Source organism: Phalaenopsis equestris, unplaced genomic scaffold, assembly GCF_001263595.1.
Source record: "Phalaenopsis equestris unplaced genomic scaffold, ASM126359v1 Scaffold000104, whole genome shotgun sequence".
Taxonomy (NCBI): domain Eukaryota; kingdom Viridiplantae; phylum Streptophyta; class Magnoliopsida; order Asparagales; family Orchidaceae; genus Phalaenopsis; species Phalaenopsis equestris.
Window position 1 is genome coordinate 509,251 of NW_018164546.1, and position 16,327 is coordinate 525,577.

General features: G+C 34.2%; 1 protein-coding gene across 1 annotated transcript; it reads right to left on the reverse strand.

The window, feature by feature from the left end:
* Nucleotides 1-14,095: 14,095 nt before the first annotated feature.
* On the reverse strand, nucleotides 14,096-15,895 carry LOC110020596 (probable membrane-associated kinase regulator 4). The gene has a single exon (XM_020718751.1). It carries the CDS (start codon nucleotides 15,465-15,467, stop codon nucleotides 14,781-14,783), a length of 687 nt encoding a protein of 228 aa, XP_020574410.1. The 5' UTR covers nucleotides 15,468-15,895; the 3' UTR covers nucleotides 14,096-14,780.
* Nucleotides 15,896-16,327: the final 432 nt, after the last annotated feature.

Sequence of the window (16,327 nt, forward strand, 5' to 3'; positions counted from 1 at the left end):
TCTAAGGGCTAAAGATAAAAATAAATAAATTACTTTACATGCCCCGTATTTTTTTATAAATATGCCCCTCATTAAAATTTCACCTTCATTTTATGATAACTTGAGGATATAATTTTTACAAGGGTAGGACCAACATTATTTTTTAGAGTGGATAAAATCACAAATTCTAAATATTTTTTTAAGTATAAATTTTACTATTTATATAGAGACATGTCCCTTTGATTCAATATACTTTTGATGATAAGAGAGAACTTATTATAACAATATGATTTGGTTTTAAGTAATATCATCACAATTTTATTTGGAGAAAATTTACAATCCTTGAAGCAAAAAAATAAAGGAAAGTATAATAAACCCGAACAAAATCTTATGTTTTCATTGTTTCCGATTGTCATGAACCCTAGTCTCTTCTTTCATCTTTGGTGTTTGATCCAACTTGATTGAACAATTCTTATTGATGGTTAAATTTTGTGTCTTCTGAATTTATCTTATAGATATATGATAAATGTTTGTTAAAGAAAACGATCTTAAATTGACCTTAGCTAATATAGCTTTATCAAGGTACTCCTTATTATTGAGTCAGTAGGGAACAATTAGGCTATGGTAATGATCATAATATAATGATATCATTTTACAATGAATCATCAGGTAAAAGGAACTCAATTTTAATCATTAAACATTTGAAAGCTAAACAGTGTGATTAAAGGATAGTGTCATATTCTTATTGGTTTATGATCTTTTGAGAGTGATAAAAAGCCGTGCTTGATATTACATTAGTTATTTGGAAATTTGGGACAATCTAAATTTATTACTCTCAATAAATTGTTGTAGATTGTAGATGAATTTTGCTCTTAGCTTTAAGGTGCATATTTTCATTGAAACAAATTTTAAATTTTGTATTTTTTCTTCAAACTTCCTTTTTTACATGAATTTAAGTCTGATATACTTTGTATTAGAATATTCAGGCAATTTAATGATAATATCCCACCCATTGAGATTTTTTTATTGATCTGGCCACTGTCAATATGTTTTAAAATTTTCATTTTATCATATTAGATCTTCTTGACTATGCTTACTTCTCTGTAGAGAATCGATTCGTGATTTGCATTAATGTTGACCCCAAATCTGTAAGTGAATCACAACCAATGAATAGAGCGTGGGAAGGAGAGAGAAACATATAAAGAGGTTAAACTTCAAAATTTTAGTAGAAAATTTCAATAGCCTGTATTATAATTAATGTTCCTCAATTTACTTAGGGTTAAGAATAATATGAAATAAAATTACATACATTGTCTTTTAATAATCAATCGACTTCTTGCCATAGGGTTGTTGAATATCTGATAGATTGTCCTCTTGTTAGTCGACCTTTATTTGAGTGATCTCTAAGTTTGTCAAACTCTAGTTCGTCCAACCTCTAGGTCAGTTTACCCTTGTATTGCCACTTGATCGATACATGGTCTATGGTTCGGTCATCTTCTAGGTCAATTGACCCCTGGTCGTTCACTTGATCAATATCTACCCTCTAGTTTGACATTCCTCTAGGTCGGTTGATCACTATAGGTCGGTCACTCAATCGATAACTGACATCTGGTATGGTCATATTTTGGATTGGTTGACCCTTGGTCTGTTGCTCAATCATTATCGGGTCTCTAGACATCTTCGTTTTGGTGATGCATGCTCTGCTCTGAGCTGTTCTATCTGCAGAAGTTCTCTTCAATAGTATTTTAATTGTACAATATAATTTAAAATTTTTTACACTATAAATTTTGTCAACTCTAACTTACACATTGAAATTTGAGCCTTTAGATTTGATCTTTATTGAAATTGAATATGTAGCACCATGCAAATTTTAAATATTCATATTTCTATGACCGAATGTGACATTAAGAACAATATACTATCTCGAACTATTGAAATATAATTCTATAATAAATTCAATCATGTATTAAGGACTCCAAAATTGATGGATCTGTGTAAATCAAAGATTTTTCTCGGTAAGATTTATTTAAATTTGGTTTTACAAGTTATCGATAAGGGCAAGCTGTCATAGTTAATTATACTTTAGAAAAAGTTATGTCTTAAGAATATTTAAGAATATTATTGATTTAGGCAGTGGCTCGTGTCTCTGTAAATTTTAATATTTATATTCTTAAGATTATTTTAATTAGAGTTTCTATTGGGAAGAATCAAATTGGAATATTTATTTTAAGAATCTAATAGAGAAAAAATAGGGAGTGCTTACATAGTAAAAGACTCAACAACACTTCAATTATCCTATGATTGATCCTTACTTTTTTTTATCTAAGATTTTTGTTTTGTTTGAGTTATTTATTTTATTGGAATATTATAACTTATATATCAATGATATAAGATCACAAAAAAAATCTACGATACAGAAAAACTATAAATTAACGTCATAAATATTTCCAACGTAAAATTAGCGATCGACTAACGTCTGTTAGCGCCGCCCCGCAGTTTCGTCTGTAGATGAAACGATGCAAGTAAGTTGTGTGGAGCGGAAGTCAATAATCTGATATGGTCGCGCTACTCTTATTTACTAAAGCAGGCGCAAGAGCTCTTAAACAGGGCTCCCGCGAACCGTAACTCCATCATGTGGCATCGTCTCTTTCGGCTTCTTTTCGTTCTCTTCGCCGTCTCCTAAGTTTCTCCCGTAAAACCAGCTCTAATTCACTACTCCAGCCCCGTCCAAAATTAGAAATCTTCTCCTACACCTCAAAACTTTGGTTTAGCATAAGTTTCCATATTTTTTTTCCTTGCATAGGTGTTAGATCCTAACATACTAACTTTTTTTCGCATTCCCTTGTTAGGTATGCAATGTATATGAATTTCATGGTTTTCATCGACTAACGTCTGTTAGCGCCGCCCCGCAGTTTCATCTCTAGATGAAACTATGCAAGCAAGTTGTGTGGAGCGGAAGTCAATAATTTGATATGATCACGCTACTCTTGTTTATTATCGTCAGCCATAGCCGACGCTAAAGCAGGCTCAAGAGCTCTTAAATAGGGCTCCTGCAAACCGTAACTCCATCATGTAGCATCATCTCTTTCGGCTTCTTTTCGTTCTCTTCGCCATCTAATAAGTTTCTCCCAGTAAAACCAGCTCTAATTCACCACTCCAGCCTTGTACAAAATTAGAAATCTTCTTCTACACCTCCAAACTTGGGTTTAGCATAAGTTTCCATCTTTTTTTCCCTTGCATAGGTGTTAGATCCTAAAATACTAACTTTTTTTTCGCATTCCCTTGTTATGTATGCAATATATATGAATTTCATGGTTTTACCTAAGTTATGTGTGAAATATGTAAATACATAAGAAATTTGTGCTCTCTATGAAAATTTTTGTGTGAGATATGTAAATGCATAAGAAAATTGTGGTATGCATGTGAATATGAAATTTGGGTCTGAGATATGTGAATTCATAAGAAATATTGTGCCATGTATGTAAATATGAAATTTAAGAATGAGATATATAATTGCATAAGAAAATTGTGATATGTATATAAATACGAAATTTAAGTGCGAGATATGTGAATACATAAGAAAATTGTGGTATGTATATAAATATGAAATTTAGTGTTGAGATATGTGAATACATAAGAAAAGTGCGGTATGTATATAAATATGAAATTTAGGTGTGAGATATGTGATTGCATAAGAAAATTGTAGTATGTATGTAAATATAAAATTTAGGTGTGAGATATGTCAATAAATAAGAAATTTTGTGATATGTATATAAATATGAAAATTTAGGAGTGAGATATGTAAACAAATGAGAAATTTGTGCTATGTATTTAGGGTTGAAAATTTAGGTGTGAGAAATGTATGTAAATAGGAAAATTAGGTCTGATGTGTAGGTGCACATCACACCTAAATTTGTGTTATGTATGTATATAAGAAAGATTAAGTTGATTCTCTGGATTTGTAGGCTATGGGTATCGGGTATGATGTGTGGGTGACCTAAGGTTTCAAGTGAGATCTGTAATGCGTAGGTGGACTAATCTATAGAGCTACATTTATGATATAGATGGATATTTGAAGCGTTAGATCCTGGATGTATAACAGATTATATCTAGGAAGATGATGATTAACTAACGAGTTTATTGCTGTTGTTAAAGAATTTGTGCATGTAGCATCGCAACTATCCTTTTACTTCTCAGAAGGTAGGTTTTGATGCCTCTATGTGAAGCACAAGAGTCAAGCGTATCTGACACCTTACAAAGTGAAGTTAGACCTATACCGTTGGGGATTTAAACTCGATTATTGGTATTGAACTTCACATAGTGACTTTGAACTAGATGTTTGGTACGGTCATGCGGGAGCCTCATCAAGTTACACCCCACAAACTTTTCACGATTCTAGCAGGTATGAGCAAATGATTGATGATGCAAGCAAAGCTCATTTTATTGGGAGTGTGCTTGATGATGACCGGGAGCTGAATAGTGAAGCGCAACAATTCTATGAGCTAACAACCATTGTGGGAAGAATGTACTTCACGCACAGAGTTAACAATTGATATCAAATCCAATTTTAACATGCCCAAAAAATGCCTCAATCAGGTAGTAACATTATTAAATAAGACAAACTTGATGGTAATTTAGTTCCAGAAGATTTTTACATAACTAAGAAGTTAGTGGCGAAGTTGGGGCTACTATCTAAAAAGAAAGATTGTTGTGTCAACGATTGTATGTTATATTACAGGGAGAATGCACAAGAGACAAAATGCAAGTTTTGTAGTGCTGATAGATTCCAGCCAAGGGGAAGTAAGAGTAAAAACCAGAAGAATATCCCTTACAAATGTCTCTTTTATTTTTCTCTCATTCAACGGCTCCAGCGACTATTGGCGTCTATGCGCACAGCTCCCCACATGACATGACATAATACTTAATATGTTAATGTTAGTACAATGACGCATCCATCAGTTGATGAAACTTAAAAACACTTTGACAACAGTTATCCCGATTTTGCAGCAAAACCACATAATGACATACTTGACCTATTGTAGATGGGTTCACACTTTACAGTCATACTGCAACACCCCATTCTTGTTGTTCAGTTCTTATCACGCTATTTAATTTGCCTCTGAATGTGTATGACTATGTCTTTCTTATTTCTAACGCTGATCATACTACATCCACATAACTCAAAGAGTAAAATTGATGTTTACTTACAACCTCTTATAGTTGAGCTATATGTATTGTGGGAAACCAGAGGGTTGGCTTATGATATTGCAACGAAACAAAAAAATTTTATCTCAAAGCTGCTCTTTTGGGGGCGATCAATGATTTCTCTGCTTATGCGATGTTATTTGGTTGGATCATAGTCGGGAAATTGACAGAACCAGGCATATTAGATTTTGCTTGGGGGGTCTAATCGTAGCATGAAGACATTGCAAATATTTGAAGTTAACGATTACAAAGTTCACAAGAAATTCTGGTGTGAAGGAAAATAAACTTATTATTATGATGTTTGTGTTAGAGGGAGCACACATAGATAAATAGATCAACTATTATGACATACCAAGTGAAGTTGATCAATAACAATATTTGGGCTTTGTTGAATGCAATGTCTACATGTTCAATTGTGAGTGGTTTGATCCCGTCCCTAATCGAGGAACCCAAATGCTCAACCCGTATGATATTGCTGAATTTAAGATAAACAAAAGATATGCAAAGTATGACTCATTTATTCTAGCAAGTTAGGCTCGTTAGATTTATTTTGTTGGATATACTGGACGAGCAAGGGATAAACTTGGTTGGGTTGTTGTATTTAAGAGTTATTGAGATGCAGAATGCTGTCAAACATATTCACCAAGAGTCAGTTTTGTCTAATTTTTATATTCAACTTAGCTCAATCAATGACGAGTTAACCCTGCAGTATAATTTCCTTCTAATTTGGCAATTATTGAAACAAATAATTCTATAAATTGAAATATATTTTGAAAAATTATAAAATAACTTCTAAAATATTAGTTGACTTATGGGTGGCCATTTTATTCAATTCGACAGTTATCCTTCGACAAAGTGTTATATGATAGCTTGTTAAATTTTTTTTAATGAAGGTATATTTTTAAATATTATATTTATACTTTAAAACATCTTTTAATTAAAATTGGATTAAATCAGGGAATAAATGGTTAAAAAATCATGTTAAAATATTAGTGAGATGAATGAAATATGATGGGTGAATTAGAACTTCAATCAAATCAATAAAATATGTAAACTGTATACTGTATAAATGCAATTCTCAAATTGTTATGCAATGGAAGTTCTAAAGAGTATGGACAATTTACATAAAAAATGATAAAATTAGTAAAATTGCAAAAATATCTTTAAGGATTGAAGATGAACAAATAAAATAATTAAGTTAAAAATAAAATTGAAATAACATCCAAATTCGTTAATGAACAAATTTCAGTCATATGAGATCAATTTGGAAATTAGAATTGGTAAATTTGTAATTTGCAAATTTACCCTAACTGAACATTAAAATAAAATTCAATTAAATAAAATTGTTGAAATTTATGAAATGACTTATTAAAATAAAATTCAATTAAATAAAATTGTTGAAATGACTTGAATCAAATAAGTGAATAATGCATTAAAAGATATATAGTGAATTTTTATAGTTTTGAAAGTAATTTAGGATAGTTTTGTTATTTTCTTAAAAATTACAAAATTACCTTCATTACTTGAAGAACTTCAAAATGAACTATATATAATTCAAAATCACTAAGATGTAAAATGAAACACTTCATTAAAACACAATAAGCAAAATGCTGTAGAGATTTATGAACTTTGAATTGGTTTTGGGGGTTGATTTGTAAGTTTTCCTGAATTTGCAAAAGACACCCTATCACATTTTAATTCACTTAATAAAATATATAACAATAATAAAACTTAACAAATCAAATAAAATTGTTAAATAACTGAAGAGGAACTTTTGAAGATTGTTTCCAATTTAAGTGAAAGTAGTTTGAGTACAAATAGAGTATTTACAAATATAACCTTCTTAGTAAAATTGGAATAACTTCTTTTTAAAAATTTTAAATTGAATGAAGTTTTCTCCCATGGGTCAATTAAATTGAAAGTAGTGGAAAAATACAAAATTCACTTTGATTTACTAGTTGAAAGAATTTCTCATTTGATTTTCCTACAATCAATAATGGAAACTAAACGTTGAATACTTGAAAACATAACCTCAATCTTAATCGAAATTCTTCTTAAGTGATTTGAGTGACTTAAAATGTAATTAATTATAGGTGATAACACCTATAAGAAATTAGTAACCCAAATGATCTAAATTTTATCTAGTCTTTGAATTAGACAGGGAAACAATATGTTGGTATTTTCGCAAACCAAACAAATACCCTAAATTTTTTAATTTGAATAATCAAACCCATTACTAAATGATATTCTCATCTTTCGAGACAATATATTACTTATAAAGTCGATTCAATTATTTGAATAATTAAACATTTGAGATCTATTCTGCCTTATTTTCAAAATCAAGCTACTTTTAAAAATAAAAATCTTTTTTCAAAACTTCCTTTTCAATAAAAAAAATAAAATCCACAAGGGCAATTTGGTAAAAGCTTATTTGGTGGAGAATGATACCCCCCCCAACAAGTTGATGCTTCATGGTTGAAGTGTTAGCTTGGCATGAAGAAGAATGAAACGAGCTGTAGGAAGTGGTTTGGTGAAGATTTCTACTGGTTGATCAGTTGTAGGGATGTACTTGAGAACAACTTAATTGAAAAATATTTTTTCATGAATGAAGTGATAATCTATCTCGATATGTTTGGTGCAGGTTTGGAAGGCAAGATTGCAAGCAATTGCCATCATCGTTTTGTTATCGCAATAAATTGTAGTAGGTGCTATGCTTGGAACCTGATGTTTTTGTAGTAGGTTGCGTAGCCATATGACTTTGGTAGCTATTGTGGAGAGAGCTCGGTACTCTACTTCAGTGGAAGAGCAGACTACAATAGGTTGCTTCTTCACTCGCTAAGAGAGTAATGCAGTCTCTAAAAAGGCACAATAACTGTTTATGGAACCACATACTATTGTATCACTTGCCCAGCTTGAATCGTTATAGCAACAAAGTGGGAGGGAGCCTAGTTGTATAGGAAGACTGAAATCCACAGTTCCTTTGATATATCATAGAATGTGCTTGAGTTGTTGGAAGTGTGTATAAAGTGGTTGTTGGAGGTGCTGAAAGAGCTTGTTCACTGTGACATTGATATCTGGTTGGGTGATGGTTAAGTATTATAGAGAGCCTATTAGATGTTTGTGTAGTGATGGATTGACAAATTATTGTTGAGCTTCAGAGTCAATGATTGGCGGAGATGCCATTGGAGCAGGCATTGGTTTGAAATCTTCTATACATGCTTTAATAAAAATTTTAGAGGCGTAATGTGTTTGATTTAAAAACAAACATGTCTCTAATACTATAAAAGATAAAAGAAAATAGAGAAGCACATCTTTAGTGTAAAAACAAGAAGAAGAAAAAGTAGCAGTGAGCACAGGAATGCGTTAGAGTTCCCTTATTTAGAGAAATATTGAAAAACCCACACACAAAGTGCTACAGGAGGCAACTATATAAAAGCATAAAAAAAGTATTCTAGAATCAATTAGTTGGAGTTGGAGGGTAATTTGGTAAAAGCTTATTTATTGGAGATTGATATTCTTTATGAATTATTTGCTTTGCAATGCATCTCTTTCTATTTTTCCTTATTAGTTTATGTTTGGAGGTCTCAAACAATTATATGAACAAGGGTTTTGCAATTGGACAATTATTTAATTTCTCTTATTCCTTATGAATAAATTCTCTTGGCATTAAGGTTCCATGAATCAATTTGTGCCTTCATGATTTATTGGTGCATGCAAGAAGAATAGTTGAAGAAATAGGAATGGTTACTTTGGTAAAAAACACTTTTTCTTCATTCATGAGTTGGGCTTCTACAGAGCCTTACAAACCTTTTACAAAAAACCTCTAGGCTTCTTTTATATTTCCTATATACAATTAGACCCCTCAAAATAAGATACAAATCTCAACACTCCCCCTTAAGATGGGCAAAACATATCCACTAAGCCCATCTTGTCATATAATCTAGACAAATCTAATGAACTAAGTCCTTTGGTGAGCTAGTTAGCCACTCGCTCGCTCGTGGATACACGACTTAGCTCCAGTAGCCCATCATTCAACTTTTCCTTATTGAAGAATCTATCAATCTCCACATGTTTGGTTCTATTGTGCTGAACTGAGTTGTTGGTAATGTTGATTGTTGACTTTTTGTCACACCACAACTTCATTTGAGTTCCTTGATCCACTTTGAGCTCAACCAACAAGGCTCTTAGCCACATCATCTCGGCAACTCCTAAGGCCATGGCCCTATACTTTGTCTCTATTGTTGACCTTGCTACTGCAGATTATTTCTTGCTCTTCTAAGAGACTAAGTTGCCACCTACGATCATGTAGTATCATGAGGTGGATCTTCTGTCATCAACACAACTAGCCTAGTCAACATCTCAATAGGCCTCAACGTATGTGTGCCCGTTTTTCCTTAAGATCAGGCCCTCCTTGATGCTCTCTTCATGTACCTCAGAATATGATACACATCATCAACATGACCCTTCCTTGGATCATGCATATATCAGCTCACCACACTGTAAATGAGATTTTGGGATGAGTGTGATAATGATGAATCAGATGAGCCACCAATCTTTGGTATCTCTCACGATCAACTAACTTTATCGCATCTGCACTCAGCTTGATCTTCTAATCAAATGGAGAGACTGCAGGCTTGTATCCCAATATGTCGATTTATTTGATGAGATGTTGTACTACTTTCTGTGAGATAAGACCATCCCCTTTGATTCATGAGCCGCCTCAATCCTAAAGAAGTATCTGAGCCATCTAAGGTCCTTCACTTAAAAATCTTTGCCCAATCTAACCTTTAGTTGAGCAATCTCTGTCATATCTTCACTAATGATAATCGTGCCATCAACATTCAAAACAAGCAATGTAATGCGACCATCATTTTGACGAAAAAATATCGTATGGTCAACATTGATCTACTGATATCCCATGCCTACCATAACTTTTCTAAACTTGTCAAAACAGGCTCGAGGAGATTGCTTCAAGCTATAAAGCGACTTCGCGACTTGTAAAGTCTGCACACCATACCCACTTTATGAACTGTACTGAATCTTGATGGTATGTTCATATACACCTCCTCCAGTAACTCACCATGAAGAAAAGCAATGTTCAAATCAAGTTGGTGTAACCTCCACCAACCATTCACAACTAGAGAAACTGGTGTCTTCACTGTGCTCATCTTCACTATTGGTGCAAATATCTCGTCATAATCAATATTATATGTTTGACTGTATCCTTTTGCCACCAATTGTGTCTTGTAACACTTCACTTTCCCTTTTGTATTTTGTTTTACTGTAAAGATCCACTTGCACCAAACTATTGTTTTGCCTGATGGTAATTGTACTATCTCCCACATCCTATTCTTATCAAGAGCACTAAGTTCCTCCAACATGGCAACCTTCCACTTTGGATTCTCCTTAGCTACTTGCCAACACTTGGGTATAGAGACAACATCTAAATATTTAATGAATGCTCTGTATATAGATGATATGTTAGAATATGAAACAAACTAAGCAATGTCATGTGAGAAACCAAAATAATCAAGAAAATAACGATCAGGAGAATGAATCACATTACTGCGAGAGGTACTCCTTAAAGAATTGAGAGTGAGAGGAGAAGCGAGAGGAATCATATTATCTAGGCAATCAAATTCTAAAGTAGAATGTGTAGGTGTTTCAGGAGTAAGGGTAGACCAGGACAAGGAACATGATGACACGAGTGGCATGGCATACGTTGTTCCCAAACTTGGTGGGATGAGTGGCACGACATACATTGTTCCCTCATTCAGGATTTTCCTCCTTGTATCCACTCTCAGCTCCATTTGAGCTTGAATTCCTCCACCTTCAGCCTCATTGTATTCATTTTTTTTGCTCTTCCTTAGTCGATCCTTCTCACACAATGGGACAAGGCATCATTCCCACATGCACCAATCTCTGACCATCATTACTCTCCCCCTCATGTCTCATACCTCCAACATTTGATGAGTCATTAAAGGGTGAGATCACCTCCAGAGTGTAATACAGTTCAAACTCTCTAAAGGACACATCCATACTCACAAACAGTCTCTTCTCTATCAGACTCCACAAACATACCCCTTTTTGGTAGCAAAACAACCCACGAAAACACACTTCACAACTCTAGGATCTAGTTTCCCTACTGTTGGTCAGTTGTCATTCACAAAATATACACAACAAAAAAACATTCAATGGGATGATTCCATCATTATCTTCTTTCAACATCTAATAAGGAGACTTCCAATCCAACACAATTGAGGATATTCTGTTGATCAATTGAGCTGCTGTCAAAATCACTTACCTCTATAAGTGCTTTGAGACATTCATAGTGATCATCATGCTCCGAGCTACCTTTAGAAGGCGTCTATTATTCCTCTCAGCTACTTCATTTTGTGTTGCTGTGTATGAACATGTGATTTGATGTTGTATCTCTCAGGCTGACAAGTATTACACAAATACATTGTTGGTACACTGTCCAATTATCATATATCAATTCCTTCACTACAACACCGTATTGAGTCTGAATTGCCTTGTGAAAGTCTTTAAAGCAGGCAAACACATTACTTTTGTTTCTCATCAGATGTAATCAATTAACACAAGAAAAACAATCGATGAAAGACACAAAATATTTATAAACATTCATGAAAGTTGTAGAACAAAGTCCCCAAACATCCGAGTGCACTAAATCATAAACATAAGAACTCCTTTTTCTAAAACTAACAAAAGAGCTTCTGGTATGCTTACCAAAATCACAAACATCACACACAAGTTTCTGTTTATTTGTCTTTTCATATAAGGTTGTATACAAACGACTCAATAAACTAAATGAAGATTGTCTCATGCACATGTGATGGAGTTGCAAAACATCCTCTACACTCCTCTCAGAACCTCCTACTCCAATTCTCAATCATGGATGACAAAGCCAAGTCCATCCCCTCTCTATCCAAATACCAGAGTCCACTATGTCATGTGTCAGTCCCAAGTCTCCGACTAGTCCCATTCGCTTGAAAGATCACTTTTTGGAATATCAAATGGAACAATACAATTTAATTGAAGTATAATGGAGCTAATGAAAAAAAAAAGTTTTTTGGAAAGAAAGAAGCATGTAAAATATTAGACAAAGTAATAGTATTCGTACACATCACTATATCCTTACCAACCACAGACTGTTATGTCATCAACAGTCTCAATTCTCTCTGGAACTACTAAATGAGTGTAGGAAGAGAACTCACTAGCGACACCTGTCACATGTCGAGATACACCAAATGCTACTATCGATTCTGATGATCTTGTAGTGGATATTAAGGCAAGAGCATGTGTATCACAAGTATCTATGGCCAAGTGAGCATGACTAGCAGTGTTCTTTTTGGATGACGAGAAGGTTAATACATCCTTTGACACATTACCTGCTGCTCTTTGCTTCATCTCCAACATCTCCAATAACTCATGATCCTTATCAGTAAAAACTACCAATGTCTTTCCCTCGTTCTTTGCTACCATCTTATTCTCCCGATAACATCATTTTTCACCTCTGTTAGTTCTAAAATGAGAAGAGAATTTATCTCCATCTGCTCCACTAGACGAGTAGCCATCACCACTACAACTATAGCCTGAATCATCCGAACCCACCTTTGATTTGACTTTCACTGATATTTTTTGACCATTCAAATTTTTATCATACATCTCCTTGATTGCATTCTCAATTGCATGTATTGCATGTATGTTAGCAAAAGTCACAAATCGAGATCCAAAAGGTTGCCCTGCATCGCTTTCCATCATAATCCACACATTGCCAAATCTAGTAATCATAGCATCAACTTTAGTTCTGTGGTGCTCCATGACAAGCCTCAGAAGATCCATGCTTCCTACTTCCCTCACATCGCTTCTACCAGCTACCTAGTTTTCCTTCAAAACTTACATTTCAAGAGAAAAACCGCCCGCATCTTCTCCACATTCTCCTCCTTCCCAGCCCATGCCCTCATCTTGCTCTACTGCAACTCATGACTAAGCTAGAACGAAAGTGACCACGACTTTTTCCCTTCAGCTTGTTCATCGTATTTAGGTTAAGCGTCGCCTTCTCCTCATCACATTTAGGTTAAGCGCCGCCTCCTTCCCAGTCGCCTTGCACCGTTTTGCTTCAGCAATCGATCCGCACGACAGCTTCTGCGATCGAAGCCCTTCTTCTCCTTCCGCGATCGATTCTGTTCGTCGTTCCGCACGACAGAGCCACGGTCCCCTTCGCCTGTACCGTCTCCTGTGTAAGCTTCTGGATTCCATCGAAGCCCTAGCTTGCTTCTCCTTTGCAGTTCCCAAAAGCTTCCACCGTTTTGTCGATCCCATCCCTATTTTCCTCAGCTAGCACGCCATCGCCGATTGAGCAGCGGAAATGTTGGCTCTGAAACCACGAAGAAATATGGAAAATTGCATTGGTAAAAAGCTGTTTTCCTTCATTCATGAATGAAGTTGGGCTTCTATACAAATCTTTTATAAATAACCACTAGACTTCTCCTATATTTTTTATTTACCCTCAAAAGAAGATAAAATTTCAACAATAGGTTATTATCATGAAGGACTATTGGATGCTTCTTTTTTGTGCATTATAATTATGTTTTTTGTTTGTTGTTAGTGGATTAGGTCCTTTCTCAGTCTCCCTTAGTCATAGGCTTGGTTGAAGTTGAACCATGTAAATCTCATCTTTTATCTTTTTGTATTTTTGTATGATGTATTGTTCTCAATCCTAATAATGCTTCTACTTCAAGTTCATTGACATCATCATTATAACATTTGCATTTTGATTTTGCCCATCCACCATACTTATTTTGTGAGGGTTTAAGTTGAAAGAGTTTCAAAATGAAGTTCCAAGTCTTGATTGTATTCCTAATTCAAAACTTGGCTTGACTCCATGAGTTGTAAAATGTAAACCATGATCGAGAAAACTAACTAATTTAATAATTATGTTATTATTAATTAAGTTATTAACTGATTAGTAAACTATATTCATTTTATAAATAAATTACTATTAAACACAAGTGTGTCATTAGCGATCAATCAATATTTATTTAACTAGCGATCATTGTTAGTTGAGTATATATATCATTTTCTTCCTGTCACTTTCCTCCTCCACCATGCTTCGTAAATTTGGCTCAATTTTGGTCAAAATTGATCTGAAGTATCCTTTCAAACAAAAATTTGCATAAATCTTGACAAATCGGAAATTTATCAAATCCTTAAAAACAACATCGTTTAAATTACTGTTGTCTAAATTAAAAAATCAGAACCTTTAATCGATCCCACCAAACCAAATTGCTCATTTATGAAAAGCTACAATATGCAGAGAAGAAATTCACATTTTTTTTTTCTTTTTGTTGCATATGAAGATCTGTTTAAAAATGGTCCTCCCAAGCAGATTCTAAATCCAAAAGAAGCTCAAGAGTGAAACTCCATGACTAAGCTTTGTTCTTTCTTGGCTCGGAAATTCAGTATTCAGATAATGATAGTGAAAAAAATTGTTTTTTGGCTCAGAAATCCAAATAAAAGACACCCAAATTGGGAATAATTTCATATTTTATTTGAATGAACAAAATATTTGTCACTTACAAACCTTTCCTTGAACAGACCTGTTGAGACATCTTACAGTAAGCTATAGCACCCAGAATTGAATTCTCCATTTCTGAGTTCATACTGCTGCTCTTCTTCAGCATTTGTGGGGAATTCCTTTGCATGCAACCATCTGTTAATTCTTCTCTATCAATGCTGCTTTGCATGACAGCACCATTGTTACTTTTCCCTTCCTTATTGGCCATATTTGACTCTAAGCGCCGTGTTTTGTTGATCAGGAACTTCAAATAAGCTTTTGGTACCTTGAGCAAGAATTGCTTAATGATTCTAATCCTTTTATGACCTGATTTCTTTTTATCTGATTTGACTGCACAATTGCGGTTTAGCTCACAACTGCCGCTACACGAGGCTTCTCTTTCTGTGGCAATGCTGGAAAGCGCCTTGAAACTGTACACAGTTTCAGAATTTTCATGAGATTTTTCTATCATTTCAAAGCGCTGAGAAAAGTGGAGAGGAAGAAGCTTTCCTTTGTAGAAGAGCTCATCGGCAGAGGAGATGGTGGTCTCAATATGTGATATTGGATTAGCTGAAAGATGGAATTCAAATTCTCTGTTGTTTGGAGAGGATACACGACAGCAGAAGAAGCTCGTTGAGCTCATATCCATGTCAATGTATTCTTCTTCTACTGAGTGGTCACATGAAGAGGAAGACCCACTGGCCATGGAAGAATTACAAGTGTATGATGGGTGAGCTCTCTTGATTCTGTACTAGTTCTTTTTGTGTCTTCCAGAGGAAGAGCAGGTGGTGACTTTAAGAAGGAAGGGGTAGGAGGCGCATCATCATGCCTCCTTTAGCTTATTTCCTCTCTAAAATTGATAGTGGAAGCCTCCGATAAAAAGTTTGACTTCAACTTTAATTTTCTCTCTAGTATATATATATATATATATTAAGATATATACTGTGCGTGTGTGTGGGTTTCACACATGTCATGTTATGGGAGCAGCAGAACTCTAAGCTCTCTCCACTTGACATTTCTCTTTTTTTAACATTATGTATTATCTCCTCTTTTCATGGTTTTCTTAGCTATGATTTTAAGGATTCTCTTTGCTATTGTTCTAACAATTTAGAGCCGGCTATTAAGATAAACTATAACGGGTCATTTAGGATCACTTTTATTTTTTATTTTTTATTTCTTATTTTATTTATTTTTTGTTTTGTTTATGTTTTGATTTGACACAAAGCATATTTGATTAAGATATGGTTATTTATGTTAGACATTATTATTAAAGTGATTAATGAAAATTGATGGGATAGATTCTTGGTGCGTTTAATTTAAATACGTATTAGGATGAATTTACATGACAATAATGTAATTTTTTCTGGTGCGCTCCTCATAAAACTTTCTGGATCTGCCGTGGGAAATTTGTAAAGGAAGCATCCAAGATATGAAAATGAAGTGGTGGTCCAAACTCGACTGGTGTCTGACCCATATTTTGTTTTCTCTTACACGAACGTTTGATAGTTAAGTGATTTGAATTTGGTCTTTTGTCCAAAAAAAAAGGGGGGAAATTTTCACACATAC